The sequence below is a fragment of the Pelobates fuscus genome, chromosome 6 (assembly GCF_036172605.1).
Source record: "Pelobates fuscus isolate aPelFus1 chromosome 6, aPelFus1.pri, whole genome shotgun sequence".
Classification (NCBI taxonomy): Eukaryota; Metazoa; Chordata; class Amphibia; order Anura; family Pelobatidae; genus Pelobates; species Pelobates fuscus.
Window position 1 is genome coordinate 44,663,807 of NC_086322.1, and position 14,649 is coordinate 44,678,455.

The window sequence follows — 14,649 nt, forward strand, 5'->3', positions numbered from 1 at the left end:
TCCTTGAGCTGTATGTAGCGAAAGTGGTCTGCAGTTGTAAGTGTATCGCTGTCCGGTAGGTCTTCGTAGCCGATGATTTCTCCTTGGTGATATAGGTGGAGAAATCTGGAGATGTCCCTTTGGTCGAATGCGCAAAAGTGCTTTGCAACCATCCCTGGTGGGAAGAGTTTGTTGCGGTATATAGGTGTTACTGGGGAGATGAAGGAGGACAGCTCGTATTTAGGGTTGAGTTTGTCCCAGAGAGCTAGCGTGTGAGTGATTGCCGGGGAGGTGGGTGGAGGAAGCGGGCGATGTGCGGGGGGCACACACATATATGATGATGGTAGGTCCCATCCCATGACGTCGTGCTCCAGGTCTACCCATCTTTTGGTGCTCGGGGGAGCGTGCCAATGTTGAATGTGGGCCAGTTGAGCCGTGTTGTAGTATTGTTGGAAGTTGGGTAGCCCGAGGCCCCCGCTGGTTTTGGGAGCGTACATGGTCGACCTGCGAATGCGTGTTTTTTTGCCCATCCATATAAATTTGTCAATGGCGGCCTGGAGGTCTTTAAAGTCTTTCTTCTGTATGGGGATGGGTAGTGTTTGAAAGAGATATAGGAAGCGTGGTAGTAAGTTCATTTTGATGGTTGTAACTCTGCCTAGCCAGGAGATTCCTAAGTTGTCCCAGCGTTGGAGGTCCAGGTGAGCTGTTGTTAGGAGTGGTTTGTAGTTGAGGTCGTAGGTATCTTCCAAGTTAGGGGACAGTCGGGTGCCCAGGTATGTGAGATGTGACGTGGAGATTTGGAAGGGGAACGAGTTTCGATGAAGCTGGATTTGTTGTGAGTTCATCGCCATTGGTATGAGGACGGACTTCGTCTGGTTAATTTTGTACCCGGAGAAGCTAGAGTATTCGGATATCACTTCGAGCGTGGCGTGTAAGGACGGTATTGGGTCCGCGAGGGTCAAGAGGACGTCGTCCGCATACGCTGCTACCGTGTATTTCTCTTGTCTGATTTGGATGCCTTGGATATAAGGGTGGTTGCGTATGGCCTGTAGGAGTGGTTCTAGTGAGATTGCAAAGATTAAGGGCGAGAGGGGGCAGCCCTGTCTGGTCCCATTCTTTATGGTGAAAGTTTGGGCCTCTATGTTGGGTAGTAAGTTTCCCTATGGGGCGGTTATAGATTGCCGCCAGGGCGTTCAGGAATCCGGTCTGAAATGTTAGGTGTGTTAGTATTTGGAACATATATAGCCAGAGGAGGCGATCGAACGCCTTCTCTGCGTCCAGCGAGAGCATTACTGCCGGGATGTTCCGATTCTGGGTATACCAGATTGTGTTGAAGGCTCTTCTGGTGTTGTCCGATGCCTGTCGTTTTGGAATGAATACGACCTGGTCTGGGTGTATCAGCTTGGGGATATGTGTTGAGACGGTTGGCCAGAGCTTTTGTGAGAATTTTCAAATCCGTGTTCAGAAGTGAGATGGGCCGGTAGTGGCCTGGCTCTAGTTGTTCTTTTCCTGGTTTAGGTAGGAGGCAGATGTCGGCGGTGAGCATGTCCGGGGGGAGGTGTTGGCCCTGAAGTAGAGAGTTGAAAGTTTTGCACAGGTGTGGTATGAGTGTTGCCTGGAATGTTTTATAGTAAAGGGCGGTGAAGCCGTCTGGGCCTGGGCTCTTCATTGGTTTCAGCGTTTTAAGGACCTGGGCGAGTTCCTCGCCATCCATGGGTGATTCCAGCAGTGCCTGTGCCTGTGCAGGTAGGGTGGGCAGATTGAGTGGCTGCAGGAAGGATGAAATCCGTTCCCTTTGGGATACGTCCCCTGTTGGTAGTGGAGGGTCGGCGTGGTTGTATAGTTTTGTGTAATATTGTAGGAATTCTTGGGCTATTGTGTCTGGGTTGTACGTGATCTCTCCCTTGCTGGTTCTGATTTTGGAGATTCTTTTGTTGTCCTGACGTTTTTTTGAGACAATTTGCCAGGAGGGAGTCTGCTTTGTTCCCCTTTTCGTAGAAGCGTTGCTTGGTCCACATGAGGTTTCGTGCTACGTCTGCTGTGGAAAGCCGACGGAGGTGCTCTCGTATAGAGGTGAGCTGCATTAGCAATTTGTCGGAAGGGTTCTGTTTGTGTAATGTTTCAAGCTTCGTTAGGTTGGCTAGCGCTTCCGTGAGGTCCTTGAGGCGTCGTTTTTTATGGGCTGTGGCAATTGCTATCAATTGGCCTCGGATTGTCGCTTTGTGCGCTGCCCACACTGTCGCCGGGGCCATGTCTTCCGTGGCGTTTATGTCGAAATAAGTTTTGAGATGGTCGGTTATGGTGTGTACTGTTTCTTTATCCCGGAGAATCCACGGGTTGAGACGCCAGCGCCATGGGCGGGATAGTCGTTGGATTTGAAGGTCTAGCGTAATCTCCGCATGGTCCGACCACATTATATTACCGATGTGCGAGTGGGTGGTCCAGGGCTGGATCGCCTGTGAGACCAGAAAGCAATCTATGCGCGAATATGACCGATGCGTATGGGAGTAGAAGGTGAAGTCTTTGTCTGCTGGGTGGTGGGCCCTCCAGATGTCAAGTAGAGGCGTCTCATTGAGGAAGGTGGCATATAGTTTGTCGTTACTTGTTGGGACCGGCATAGTTTGCCGTTCCTTGTTGGGACCGGCATCGCATCTTTATATGCTCTTTGGTCTATGGCGGGCGTGTGTGTCGCGTTGAAGTCCCCTTAGGTGTTTAGCTGATATGCTGTCGAGGTGGGACTTAAAGGTGCTCCAGAAGGTGGGGTCAGGTGCGGTCGGTGCGTAGAGGGAGCATACGGTAAGCGAGGTTGTGCCCATGTGTCCTGTGAGGATCAGGTATCTCCCGCTGGGGTCTTGAAGCGTGCGTATGTCTTCTAGAGGGCAGGAGTTGCGTAGCAGGATTGCCAATTCTTTTTTTCTTTGGGTCCGGAGAGTTAGCCAAAAAGTGTCTTTTGAAGTGTCTGTTGGTTAGGGGGAAGTATTTCTGGTCCATGAAGTGGGTTTCCTGAATCAGGATTATGTCTGCGCCTGTGCGGTTGGCCCATCGCAGTAACCCGTGTCTCTTGCCTGGGGAGTTTAGTCCCTTCACATTGAGGGAGGTTAGGCGGATCTTTGTAGTTGGTGGCGTCATGGCGGGCGTGGCCCTTGGGGGTGGGGGGTTGTCGGCGTTCGGGGATGGGCGGTTTGGTGGTGGGGAGGGGTTGTGGTTTGGGGGATCCGGAGCGCGCAGGCGCGGCGGGCCGGGGGGCAGTCGCTGAGAGTGGGGTGGGGAGTAACTGGGCTTATCAATCTGGCCAGTCGTCTGGTTGGCGGGAGTTCTCGGTCTCCTATCCACGTAGTGGGATTGGAAGTTGCAAGTCCTGAGGGAAGGTTTTTGGCAAGTCGTGGCAGATCCTGCCTTCGGCCTGCCTAATTCGGGGCTGTGTTGGCTGAGCTCTAGATGAGGGCTGGGGGGGTGGGTCCGTGATAATCGTGGTTGCCCTGTGGGGTGGGATGTTAGTCTCCCAGGATGGCTGGGGTGTGGCGGGGTGGGTGTTGGCTCGCCCCCTAGCGGTGGCCCACCCAGTGGCGGTGTCCCCTCGCCTGTGCTTTAGTGGCATGCCCAGCCTTGTCTCTTGTGGCCTTCGGTGGGGGTGTGGTGAGCAATCGTGTGTAGGAGGGGTGTCGTGAGGGGCAGCCCGGTGTCTGGCGTCATCCTGTATTTTGTGCTTTGTGAGGTGTCGGGGGGAGGGAGTGAAAGATAGCGTCCTCCAGCTATGGTAGTCGACCGACACCCGTTCCACAACATTTGGAGGGTGGTGGCGCCTCTTTTGGTGGCGCTTAGCATGGAGGCATTACATTGGCAACTTTTCAACGTAGCATATGTAACATTGTTATAACATCATTAATAAAAACCATGTCGTAGCATTTGTAATATAAACAAAGAACCTGGTTTATATAACATTAGACTTTGAAACATACATGAGCAACCAACTAGTCACAGTGTATGTCATATGTTCCCCTGCATGTAAGGTGTGGTGTTGGGTAATATTGTGGTGCCTGGGGTGTATTGGTGTTTCTGTCCAACCCCGTTTTGCGTGTAGCTATGCCTGTTTGCTATCAGTGGTCTGCTGCTGATCAATCTTGTTGCTTTGTGGTTCCCCCTGTCTGTCGTCAGCCTAGGTGATGTCGTGGCTTAGGTTGCAGTCCAACCTGCTTGGGTGTTAGGTTCGTCAGTTGTGCCTGGGCTGGTGAGTCAGCTGCGCCCTCGGGTTGGTGTGTTGCCAACTCGTGACGTCCCCGTGGTCTGTTAATGGCGTCATATGCAGTATCATGCGAGTGGCCGTGTGAGGGCAGGGTCTGGGCCCTACGTGTGTTTGTCTACATTCGCGTTGCAACCGGGGTCCCGTATTTTCCCCGGTCGTGGGCTCCTGTGGGCCACCGTCTCTGGTGATTGGACAAGAGGCCTATGGGGTGTATTGGTTGGGACTGCGTCCGTGGCTGTGAGGCCTGCTGGTGTCAGGTGGTCGTTGTGGCATCCATGTCAGGGTGCTCGGTCCCATGTCTTATGTCTCTGCCTGGCGTGGGTGAGGTGGGGGCGTGGTGGGTGGGCTTGCTGGCCGGTCATCTGGTCTCATGGGCGTGCTTTCCAGGTGGGCCGTAATGTGTGTCTCTAGCCGGCTAGGGTCCGGGCGCGTGTGGGCCCTGTCTTGGGGGCAGGGAGGCTGGTTCTGTCCCCTGCAAGTGGTGTCTCAGGGCCGTCTAGTGGCGCAGGTCTGAGGTCCCCACGGAGGTGTGTGTGTGGGTTCTGTGTTTTCGGCTTAGTGGGTTTGTCCAGTCGGCTTGATTCTGGGCTGGGCCCATCTCTGTGGATTATGCGGGCTGTGTAGCGTATTGAGACAGGGGGGGGTCTGTAATCTACGGTCTTGAGGGTAGTGGGCTGTAGTGGCTCATCCGGTCAGGTCCGTCTAGTTGGGGCCCTAGAGGGGTCTACCCATCCTGATGCCCGTGGACTCCGTGTGGGGGGTCCTCCAGTCTCCCCTCCCCCAAGTCCTCACAGTAGGGCCCCAAGGTGGCTAGGACGTGCCCTCAGTCTGGTGCGGTGTTGTCAGCATTCCCTCCCAAGGGCATGGTCTGTCTAGTGTGGCTAGTGGCGTTCAGGGGCGCCTGCCTGTGCATGAGTAAGGCCGCTGGGGTCCGGGCCCCGTCAGGTGTAGTTGGCCACCCAGGTGGTGGTGGACCTGTTGCGGTGACCCTTGTCCCCGGTTGCGTGCGTGGCCATGTCTGTCAGGTGTGCCTTGTCCCCTGTGTTCTTGTCTGCCCCCCCCCTCTGTCCACCCCCCGTCTCTTTTGCCACCCCATACCCCCCCCCCCGCTGTCCCTCCCCCCGGCTGTCCCTCCCCCCCCCCTGCTGTCCCCTCCCTCCTGCCCATTCCCCTCGAGGGTATTTTATTGCTGCTGGTGTCGTGTGTGTAAGTGTGTCTCCCCATTAATACTTGCAGACCTGAGACTGGTGTCCGTAATTTGATTTCCTTTGATTTTATTTAGACAATTTATTTCCTTCTCTCTTTCAGGTTTCCATTTTATTATGAATTGAAAATAGCGTTTGTGGCCTGGTTGCTGTCTCCTTATACGAAAGGGTCTAGCCTTCTGTACCGGAAATTTGTGCACCCAACGCTATCATCAAAAGAAAAGGTACATTTTGTATTATTTTGCTCTGAGATTGCTATTGCTTGCCTTATGAACAGTTAAATAAAGGATCTAGCTAAAACGGTAAGCATCAAACGACATACAAGACTAGCTACTAAAGTGAGAATTCAAATTGAATTCTAAATTCAAAATTATACTACAGTCACCTGAATAACTACAGCGAAATGTAGTTGTTCTGGTGTGTATAGTCAGTCCCTGCAGGCTTAAAAAAAATAAAAAAAAAATAAAAAGGCAGCGTTTACATTGCTTCCTAAGGACACCTCCAGTTGCTCAAAAGACAATCAGAGGTGCTTCATTCCTACGTAAAGCGTCTCCACGCTGTGCATGGAGGCAATGAACCTTCCCCATAGGGATGCATTGAGTCAATGAATCTCTATGAGAAGATGCTGATTGGTGCAGAGTGGTGTTTTGCCGCACATGCTCAATAACCCCCCAGTGCTTTCCTATGAGAAAGCATTGGATTAGTTGAGATCGTCAAGTCTGACATAGGCGGACTGGAGTAGGGGCCAGCGCCGGCGGACCCATGCGGCGCTGTAATAAAGGTGAGTTTTCTACTTATTTAAGGGGGTAAGTGTTTATATTCCGAGTAGTGAATAACTGAATAACTGGCTATGAAAGGGTTGGCTGGGAGTCATGAGAATTGGATTCTAACACCCTCTAGAGTGCTTTCTGTTGGTTAGTCGTGGTATCAGAGGAGCTGGAGCTAGAATTGTGTTTCCATTACTTTTTCTATTTGTTTTTCAATGTCTCTTTTTATCTTTGTTTTAGGAAATCGATGAGTGTCTAATCCAGGCTAAAGATCGGAGTTACGATGCTTTGGTTCACTTCGGGAAGAGAGGACTGAATGTCGCAGCCAGTGCTGCAGTAACAGCAGCTGCCAAGGTGAAACCTCTCGTAAATGTTAGCGGAATTTGTCGACTGTCAAAACCTAGCCTTGAATAACTCACTGTCCTAGTACCTGGCAACTCAGTGCTTATTGTAGGGATAGGCAGCCTTGCCTACTCAGTGTGCCTGGCCTCCCATAATGCACAGCTACTCTTAAAGTGAACCTGTCACCCAGAATTCAATGGTTACTCCGGTTGACTTAAATACGGAATTATATTTCTTCTATACATTATGCAAGTCAAATCAAAAGCAAATCACTAAGTAACATTGCATTTTTATGTGAAGATTTCATTTTATGAAGTTTACTTGCGAGGAGCCTCATATTTGAGTGCATACATATTTTTCATGATTTAAAAGGTCATGATTTAAAAAGCATAATGACTAAAAGTCATTGCATCCCGTCTACCCTCTGAAGTGCACATAGGTTCAGTGGGGACCCTAGGCATTTGTTCACATTGTGTCAATGATACCTATAGGTGAAGCCACTTATAAAGACCTTTAAATCTAAATGCATATTAACCACTTTAAAAGACAACTGTCACCTCAACACTATTTATTTTATATAATAACCCTTTCATCAGTTTCTAAAGGAAATTGATTTTACTTTAAATGATATATATATATATATAAAAGTGTTTGAATCTAAAGTGATTTGGCCTGTACTGTGCAGGGAGTGAAACAGGGAAGACCAAAGAAATTATATAGAGGTTTCAAACACTGTCTGACCCAAGGTGCTGTCAGGGTTGTTGGTGTCTTTCCTGGGCCCTACCACACGCTGCACGCTCTCGCACTGAGTGCTCTAATGAGCGCCGAATTTGGGTCCAAATGACTCATTTGCTGAACCAAATTCGGATCCAAATGACGCATTCATCGGACAGAATTTGGCACAATCCGAAGACATCCTGAATCAGCCTCCTATGGTTTTGTACCACCCACGAGTCATCTGGAACTTTAAGATGACATGGGCTAATAGGAAACGAGCCTACCTATTTATATTATTATTTATAAAGTGCCAACAAATTCTGTAGCGCTGTACAATAAGTGTATTAACAGACATGTATTTGTAACAAGACAAGCTTGACGGAGACAGAGGGTGTAGAGGGCCCTGTTAAAACAAGCTTACATTCTAGACCAGTGGTAGTCAACCTTTTTCTAACTACCGCCCACTAATGCATCTTTTTGGTTGAAAAAATTTCCTTACCGCCCACCAGTTTTCGCGCAAGTGCAGAATTTTTTTTGGAAAGGAGGGTGTTTTTTAAAAAAAAAAATGTACGTACATTTATCTTTTTATTTCTACTTTATGCATGTTTATAATGTTTTTTTTTTTTGTTTTTTTTTTATTCTTTATTTTTGTAGCGCATAGAGGTAACATAAGCAGACAAGAGGTGCCCCAAAGGCAGTCCTCCAGTTTATCCCACGCGGAACATGCGGGGCACAGTAGTAACATGCACAATTTTACATTTAAGTTTCAGCATTGTAGTTTTGACTAAACATAAACACCTATACTGCATACATGCTTAGTAAGAGCTTGATTTAGGTTATTTTCCTACGATTAGTACAGGAATATATCTATAGGTGTACATTGTTAGTTAGGTATTTAGACTAGCGTAACCACACTTTAGCATTGGTAAATATAAGAAACCAAAGTTATGTAGGTCAGGCAAAATAGAAGAGGTAACGCTAAACCAAAGGCTGCATAGGTATTAAAGTGGGTTAGGGCTAGTTAGCTTAGTGAGTGTAATAAGGGATTCTACTGATACGTTGAACCAAATAGCTTAATTTATGAACATGCTGGGTCTAAATCATAAGCTTTGCATAAAATATCACCCTGGCTGGTCTAAAGGGCATGTACTGATACCGGCTCCAGGGGCTGACTGCAGGGCTGGCGTGACATCTCGCTGGTAGGGGCGGGTCGATCTGCTGTGTCCGAGTGACAGAGCATGAGTGTCCGCAAGAGCAGGGTTCCGAGCAGGGTTCAGCCATGCGTGCTTTCTGACTCTTCGTTGGCTTCGCTGTCGGTGCGCCTCACTTGACTGCTGTGCTGAAAGTCGCTGGCGGGGGGGAGCCGCTGTGCGGTGTGCCATGGGTACATTTTCTGGGTTTCTTTAAGGTGCAGGAGGGTGACTTTCCCTGGGGTCCAGTGGTGGCTCAGGTGGATGGGAGTCAGAGTTCCCACTCTGACTCCCTCCTCCTCCTTCCTCCCGCGCAGGCTCTCAGTATGCTGGGAGGAGTGACCGGGGAATCACTTCCTTCCAGCAGAGACAGGGGGCCTGGTCGGGCTGTTAAAGCGCCCAGCGCTGACCGGGCTCCCTCACAATCCACATCCATCGGGTGGCCCTGACAGCATGGACCCCTCCATATGCGGCCCCGGCGGTTTGCCGCCCGGGCCGGGGCCGCAAGTGGTGATGGCTCGCACCCGCCCGCTCACCTAATCTGTAAAAAAATGTGAAAATCCCTACCGCCCACCTGGAATCCTGAAACGCCCACTAATGGGCGGTAGGGACCAGGTTGACAACCCATGTTCTAGACGGAGTGCGGTAAAGTGGCACAAGAGGTAAGGGAAGGAGGTATTTCATGCATGGGAAAAGTAGGTTGCTAGAACAGGGAAGGGTTCGTTTTTTTATATTATATGATACAGTTGCAGGAGAGAAAGCAGGGTGGGTAACTAAGATGTTGGGAGGGAAGGCTATTAACAGTTTAATTGAAATTAGTTTTTAATGATCTTTTGAAGGAACCGAAGCTGGGTGAGAGTCTAACGGAGCAGGGAAGGGATTGGCACAGGGTCCTTCGATAGTCCAGCCACTCTAAGGACAAGAAAACAGCTAGTCTCTCTTTAGTTGTGTTGTGTATCTGTGTTTTGGTTCCTACCCTACCCTGACAGGTGCATGTATATGGCCGATAGATCTTATCATATACTAAAGGTAGGAAGGAGTCTCTCATTTTTTTTACATATCCTTTAACAAAGAATCTATTTCCTTTTAAAATGTGATGAAAGGATCATTATATAAAAAAAATGTTTTCGGGTGACAGTTGTCCTTTAAGAAGAACTATAAGCACCAATTTAGAGGTTTTATTTAAACAGATTTTGGGTTTCCCCACCATTAGTTTTTGCCAAGCAATCTTCAATTTTCAGTTTTTCAGGCATCTAAATCCTGGCAAATAATCCTGTATGTAAATCAACCCACCGTCAATGTTTGAAAATGCATGGCAATGGAAACCAAGATGAACATATTTGTAGAGATTAGCAGAAAGCAGAGATGCTATATTAGATGTCCTTTTTTCTTCTAGAAATGTATTATGTTTCTGTATGGCATGTCTCCAACAATGCATGGTCTGCTTTTTATTTACTGGAGTCTAGTGATGTCCTGAACGGTTCGCTGGCGAATAGTTCCTGGCGAACATAGCTTGTTCGCCATAGCCAGTAACCTGTGTTTATTATACATTATCCTCCCATAGCCAGTAACCTGTGCTTATTATACATTATCCTCCCATAGCCAGTAACCTGTGTTTATTAATAATACATTATTATACATTATCCTCCCATAGCCAGTAACCTGTGCTTATTATACATTATCCTCCCATAGCCAGTAACCTGTGCTTATTATACATTATCCCTCCATAGCCAGTAACCTGTGTTTATTATAGATTATCCCTCCCATAGCCAGTAACCTGTGTTTATTATACATTATCCCCCCATAGCCAGTAACCTGTGTTTATTATACATTATCCTCTCATAGCCAGTAACCTGTGTTTATTATACATTATCCCTCCCATAGCCAGTAACCTGTGTTTATTATACATTATCCTCTCATAGCCAGTAACCTGTGTTTATTATACATTATCCTCCCCATAGCCAGTAACCTGTGTTTATTATACATTATCCCCCCCATAGCCAGTAACCTGTGCTTATTATACATTATCTCCCCCATAGCCAGTAACCTGTGTTTATTATACATTATTCCCCCCCCCCCCCCCCATAGCCAGTAACCTGTGTTTATTATACATTATCCCCCAGAGTCATTTATCGTTGGACCTAGGCAGCATGATGTCTTAGGCCGGCCCAGAGAGTGAGTGAGTGAGTGAATAATATAATATATATGTTCAGAAACATATTAGTAATATATGTAAATCGGGTTCATGCAAAGAGGGTGAAAAGGTATTAAAGAAAAACACACTTATTGCATCAAATTTACAAAGCCAAACTTTTAAAAGCTTTCCTCATTTCTTTCTCGGGATGAGGAATATATCGGTTGTAGACTGAGGATTTCCATCTGCCCAATCTTTTAATAATATGCACTGGAGTGTCAGTGTTGAAGGAGACCGAAGCTGCCCCTATTCTAAATGAAAGACCCGAGACATGGATACAACCCAATCTTAGGAGTAGTGTTCTGATGTAGAAGATGAATTTAGCCGTAGTCAGAGGGATTCAGTGAGAGTAGTGGTGAAATGTGTGTGGCATGACTGAGTGTGGGTAAGTAAGAGTCAAGTATTTTAACTGGGCACTAGTTCTAGGTGGGATAAAGTGGTATAGCGGATGGATGAGTAGTTTGGTTCGTTTGGGTCCAGAGGTTTGTAGAGAAAGTGTATAGTTATCATGATTTTTAGCGATATCCAATATTTTTAAGGTGGTCTCAAACAAACATAAAATGAAATATAAAATTTGTGGGAATATCGAATAGTCGTGTACAGTAAATCAGAGAGGGCTCAGAATATCGAACCATCGATCGGTAACCTGGATGAAGTAGGGGGTCTATCTGTTTTATAAATATGCGGTAATATGCTTTTAATGGGATAGGACGTTAGGAAAGGTGTGTGATTGGGATAAGTGGTTGTGGCTGTATTTACCTTATCCTGGGACCGACCTGGCTCCTAAGCTTGAGCCGCGCGTGGCTGGATCACTCCTGCCTCCACACGAGCCGCATGCGGCTTGATTTCCTCTTCTGATTTAGCCGCGTGCACTGACCGCAGTGATCGGTCACGTGGCCCGCCTGTCACTAGGAGCACGGCTCGAGTCACGAGCTCGCTCTTAAAGGGGCAGTGGGAGCCAAAAGTTGATTCAGGCTCCCATTGGCCCACGTCATTCCAGCACCCCCACACACAAACGTTTTGCAAATGGGGAGTTTGCGGTTGTGCAAATGGACTGTTTGCGGTGCGTTAAACGGGGAGTTTGGTCTGTCACTGTGAAGCGGGCATAACCCTTACACTACCTGATCATACCTAGTGTTTTAAAGCATGTTATTACAAACAATTTAGGAATGTTAGGTGATTTATGCCCTTTATGAATTAAAACCAGACTCTGCATCAACTATGTAATTTTCCATGGGAGTTTTGCCATGGATCCCATTCCGGCATGCCACAGTCCAGGTGTTAGTCCCCTTGAAACAACTTTTCCATCACTATTGTGGCCAGAAAGAGTCCCTGTGGGTTTTAAAATTCGCCTGCCTATTGAAGTCTATGGCGGTTCGCCCGTTCGCGAACATTTGCGGAAGTTCGCGTTCGCCATTCGCGAACGGAAAATTTTATGTTCGCGACATCACTACTGGAGTCCATATTACAATCTAAGGTGAGATTCCTTAAAGATAACCGCTCCTAACGTAGTACATTTCTAATTTATCATAAAGGTAGATCATATAATTAGTGTCTTTAGAAGAAGTTATGTTAGTAATCATCTCCTATCGTGTGTGCCAGCGGTGCATCCCGGCTCCTCCTGTCTCCTACCCAACTTCGGCTTGATTGGCTTTGCTTGGAGACATTTACCCATTTAGGGCAATCCTATCTCACTTTCACCACTCCAACATGCTGGCTTTAATTTCAGCACATGATTATCAGGACAACATAAAATCTGTATACTTCTCTAGGTAGCACAAGTTGCATTTGTTAGAGGAATGATCAAAGCAACTACACAGAATGCACGGCAGTTGCTGTGATTAAGCATGAGGATTATCTGTAGGAGGGGTCTCCTGCTCTCTCATGCTAGTATTTTGATGCTAAATGTCATCTTTCGATGCTTAGAACATTTCTGCTGCTTGCGCTGTGTTTGGCATAATCTGCTAATTGCTTCGATCTAATAGTGTCTTTTGGCACAATGGCTTCTTTTCTCCCCAGGTGTCTCAGCAACTGTATATGTTCTATTTTACGGACCATAGAAAAGGGCAGGTAAATGGCTGGGTGACATACTAACAAATACTGATCACACCAGTTACCAATGTCACTGCAATGCACTGTGTACCAAATCAGGGTGATATGTTTGCGTGAGCTCTGGGGATAAGTACATTTACATGGAACAGTTGGGACTTTGTGAGCAGTTCATAAAATGGCAACTTTAATGATAAAACGTATACGAGTGTCTCACTCTGTATTACTGTGTGTCTCTCTCAATCCTTCCAGTGTCTCACTGAATATTATCAAGTGTCTCTCCCAATCCTTCCAGTGTCTCACTCTATATCACTGAGTGTCTCTCCCAATCCATCCAGTGTCTTACTGTATATCTATCCAAGTCTGACAGTGTCTCTCTCAATTCCACCCAACGTTCACCATCTACCACAGTCTAATTCTCTCAAAACCTTCTGTGTCTCTCTCCATCACACCATCACCTGTGTCTCTACATGTATTCCTGCTTCTGTCTGCTAAGTATCTCTCCATATCCGCCTATTCTCTCGCATTATGTTCACTCCAACACCCGTTTCTCTCCATCCCGCCATTGTCGGTTCATTTTCCCCATCTTCATTCTAAGGTTGCTGTCTCATGCAGTGCTCTCTGTGTGGTGGAGGTGGTAAAGATATAATATTATATCTCCACTGGTTCCCAGTTTCTCATGGCACTGGTATGGCGGCAATGATTAGCAGTAGTGAAGGTTGGAGCAGTAGAAGCATTGGCCACTGTTCTCATCCTAAAATGTTAAATGTCTATGTCCTGTACATTTTGTCTACATATGCTGTGTACATGACTAGTACCATTAAAGGGACACTATAGACACCCAGATGACTTTATCTCACTGAGGTGGGCTAGGTGCAGTGTCCCTGTTCTCTTAACCCAGCAATATAAAACATTTTAGTTTTAGAGAAATTGCAGTGATACAACTGCCTGTAGTGGCGCCTCCTGCAAATTCGTGGAGTTTGACTCTGTGAAATGACGCTAGACGTCCTCACACTTTGCATGACGACGTTCAGCATGCTGAAAATTCCCATAGGAAAGCATTGATAGGAAAGCATTGATTTAATGCTTTCCTGTGGGGAAGGCCTAGTGCATGCGGCTCTCGCTGCACATTTTCATTAAGTTCCCTTGTCGTCTGGCATCAGAGGATGTGGAGACTGATTCAGCACAGAGGGACATTGGCACTGACATTAGGTAAGTGTTTAAAGGGTTTTGAACCCTTTACATGGCTGGGTAGTGGGTAGGGGGTAGGGGGAGCAAAGGGTGACTGTAGAGTTAGGAATACAGCTTTGTATTCCTAACACTATGGTGTTCCATTAAATAAACTCTACGGCCCTACTAATTATTTACTCTTGGCGTTTCAACCTCACCTAAAATGAACAGATGTGTAAAATGTAGCAAATAACCATGAAATCTCCATAGACTCACATTGGAAGTACTGCAGGGCTCAGTGACTTTAAACCTGGCACTGTGATAGGATGAAACCTTTTGAACAAGTCATGAAAGTTCTGCCTTACTAGACCTGTACTGGTCAGCTGTAAGTGCTATTATTGTGAAGTGGAAGTATCTAGGAGCACCAACAGCCCAGCATGAAGTGGTAGACCATACATTCTCACAGAGCGGGTACCCTGACTGCTGAAGTGTGAAGCTCATAAAAAACACCTCATCTATTGTATCACACACTACAGAGTGCCAAACTACCTCTGGAAGCAACACCAGCACAAGAACTGTGTGTCAGGAGCTTCTGGAAGTGGTTTTCCATGGTTGACCTGCTGTACACAGGCCTCACATTAACATGGCCGAAGTGGTGTAAAGCAGGCCGACACTGAACATTTGCACAATAGAAACATGTTCTTTGGAGTGATGGATCATGCTCTTCTATCTGGCAGCTTGATGAAAGAATCTGGATATGTCTTGGATGCATAGTGCCTCCTTAAAGTTTAGA

At 47.1% G+C, this 14,649-nt stretch overlaps 1 protein-coding gene across 7 annotated transcripts in view; it reads left to right on the forward strand.

The window, feature by feature from the left end:
• Positions 1–14,649, forward strand: part of REEP1 (receptor accessory protein 1) — a 98,775-nt gene that overhangs the window by 47,481 nt on the left and 36,645 nt on the right. For all 7 annotated transcript variants that reach the window (XM_063457632.1, XM_063457634.1, XM_063457637.1 and 4 more), the window contains exons 4-5: positions 5,531–5,651; positions 6,435–6,548. In XM_063457632.1, the coding sequence (XP_063313702.1) occupies positions 5,531–5,651; positions 6,435–6,548 (235 nt within the window). The remainder of the gene's footprint in view (positions 1–5,530; positions 5,652–6,434; positions 6,549–14,649) is intronic.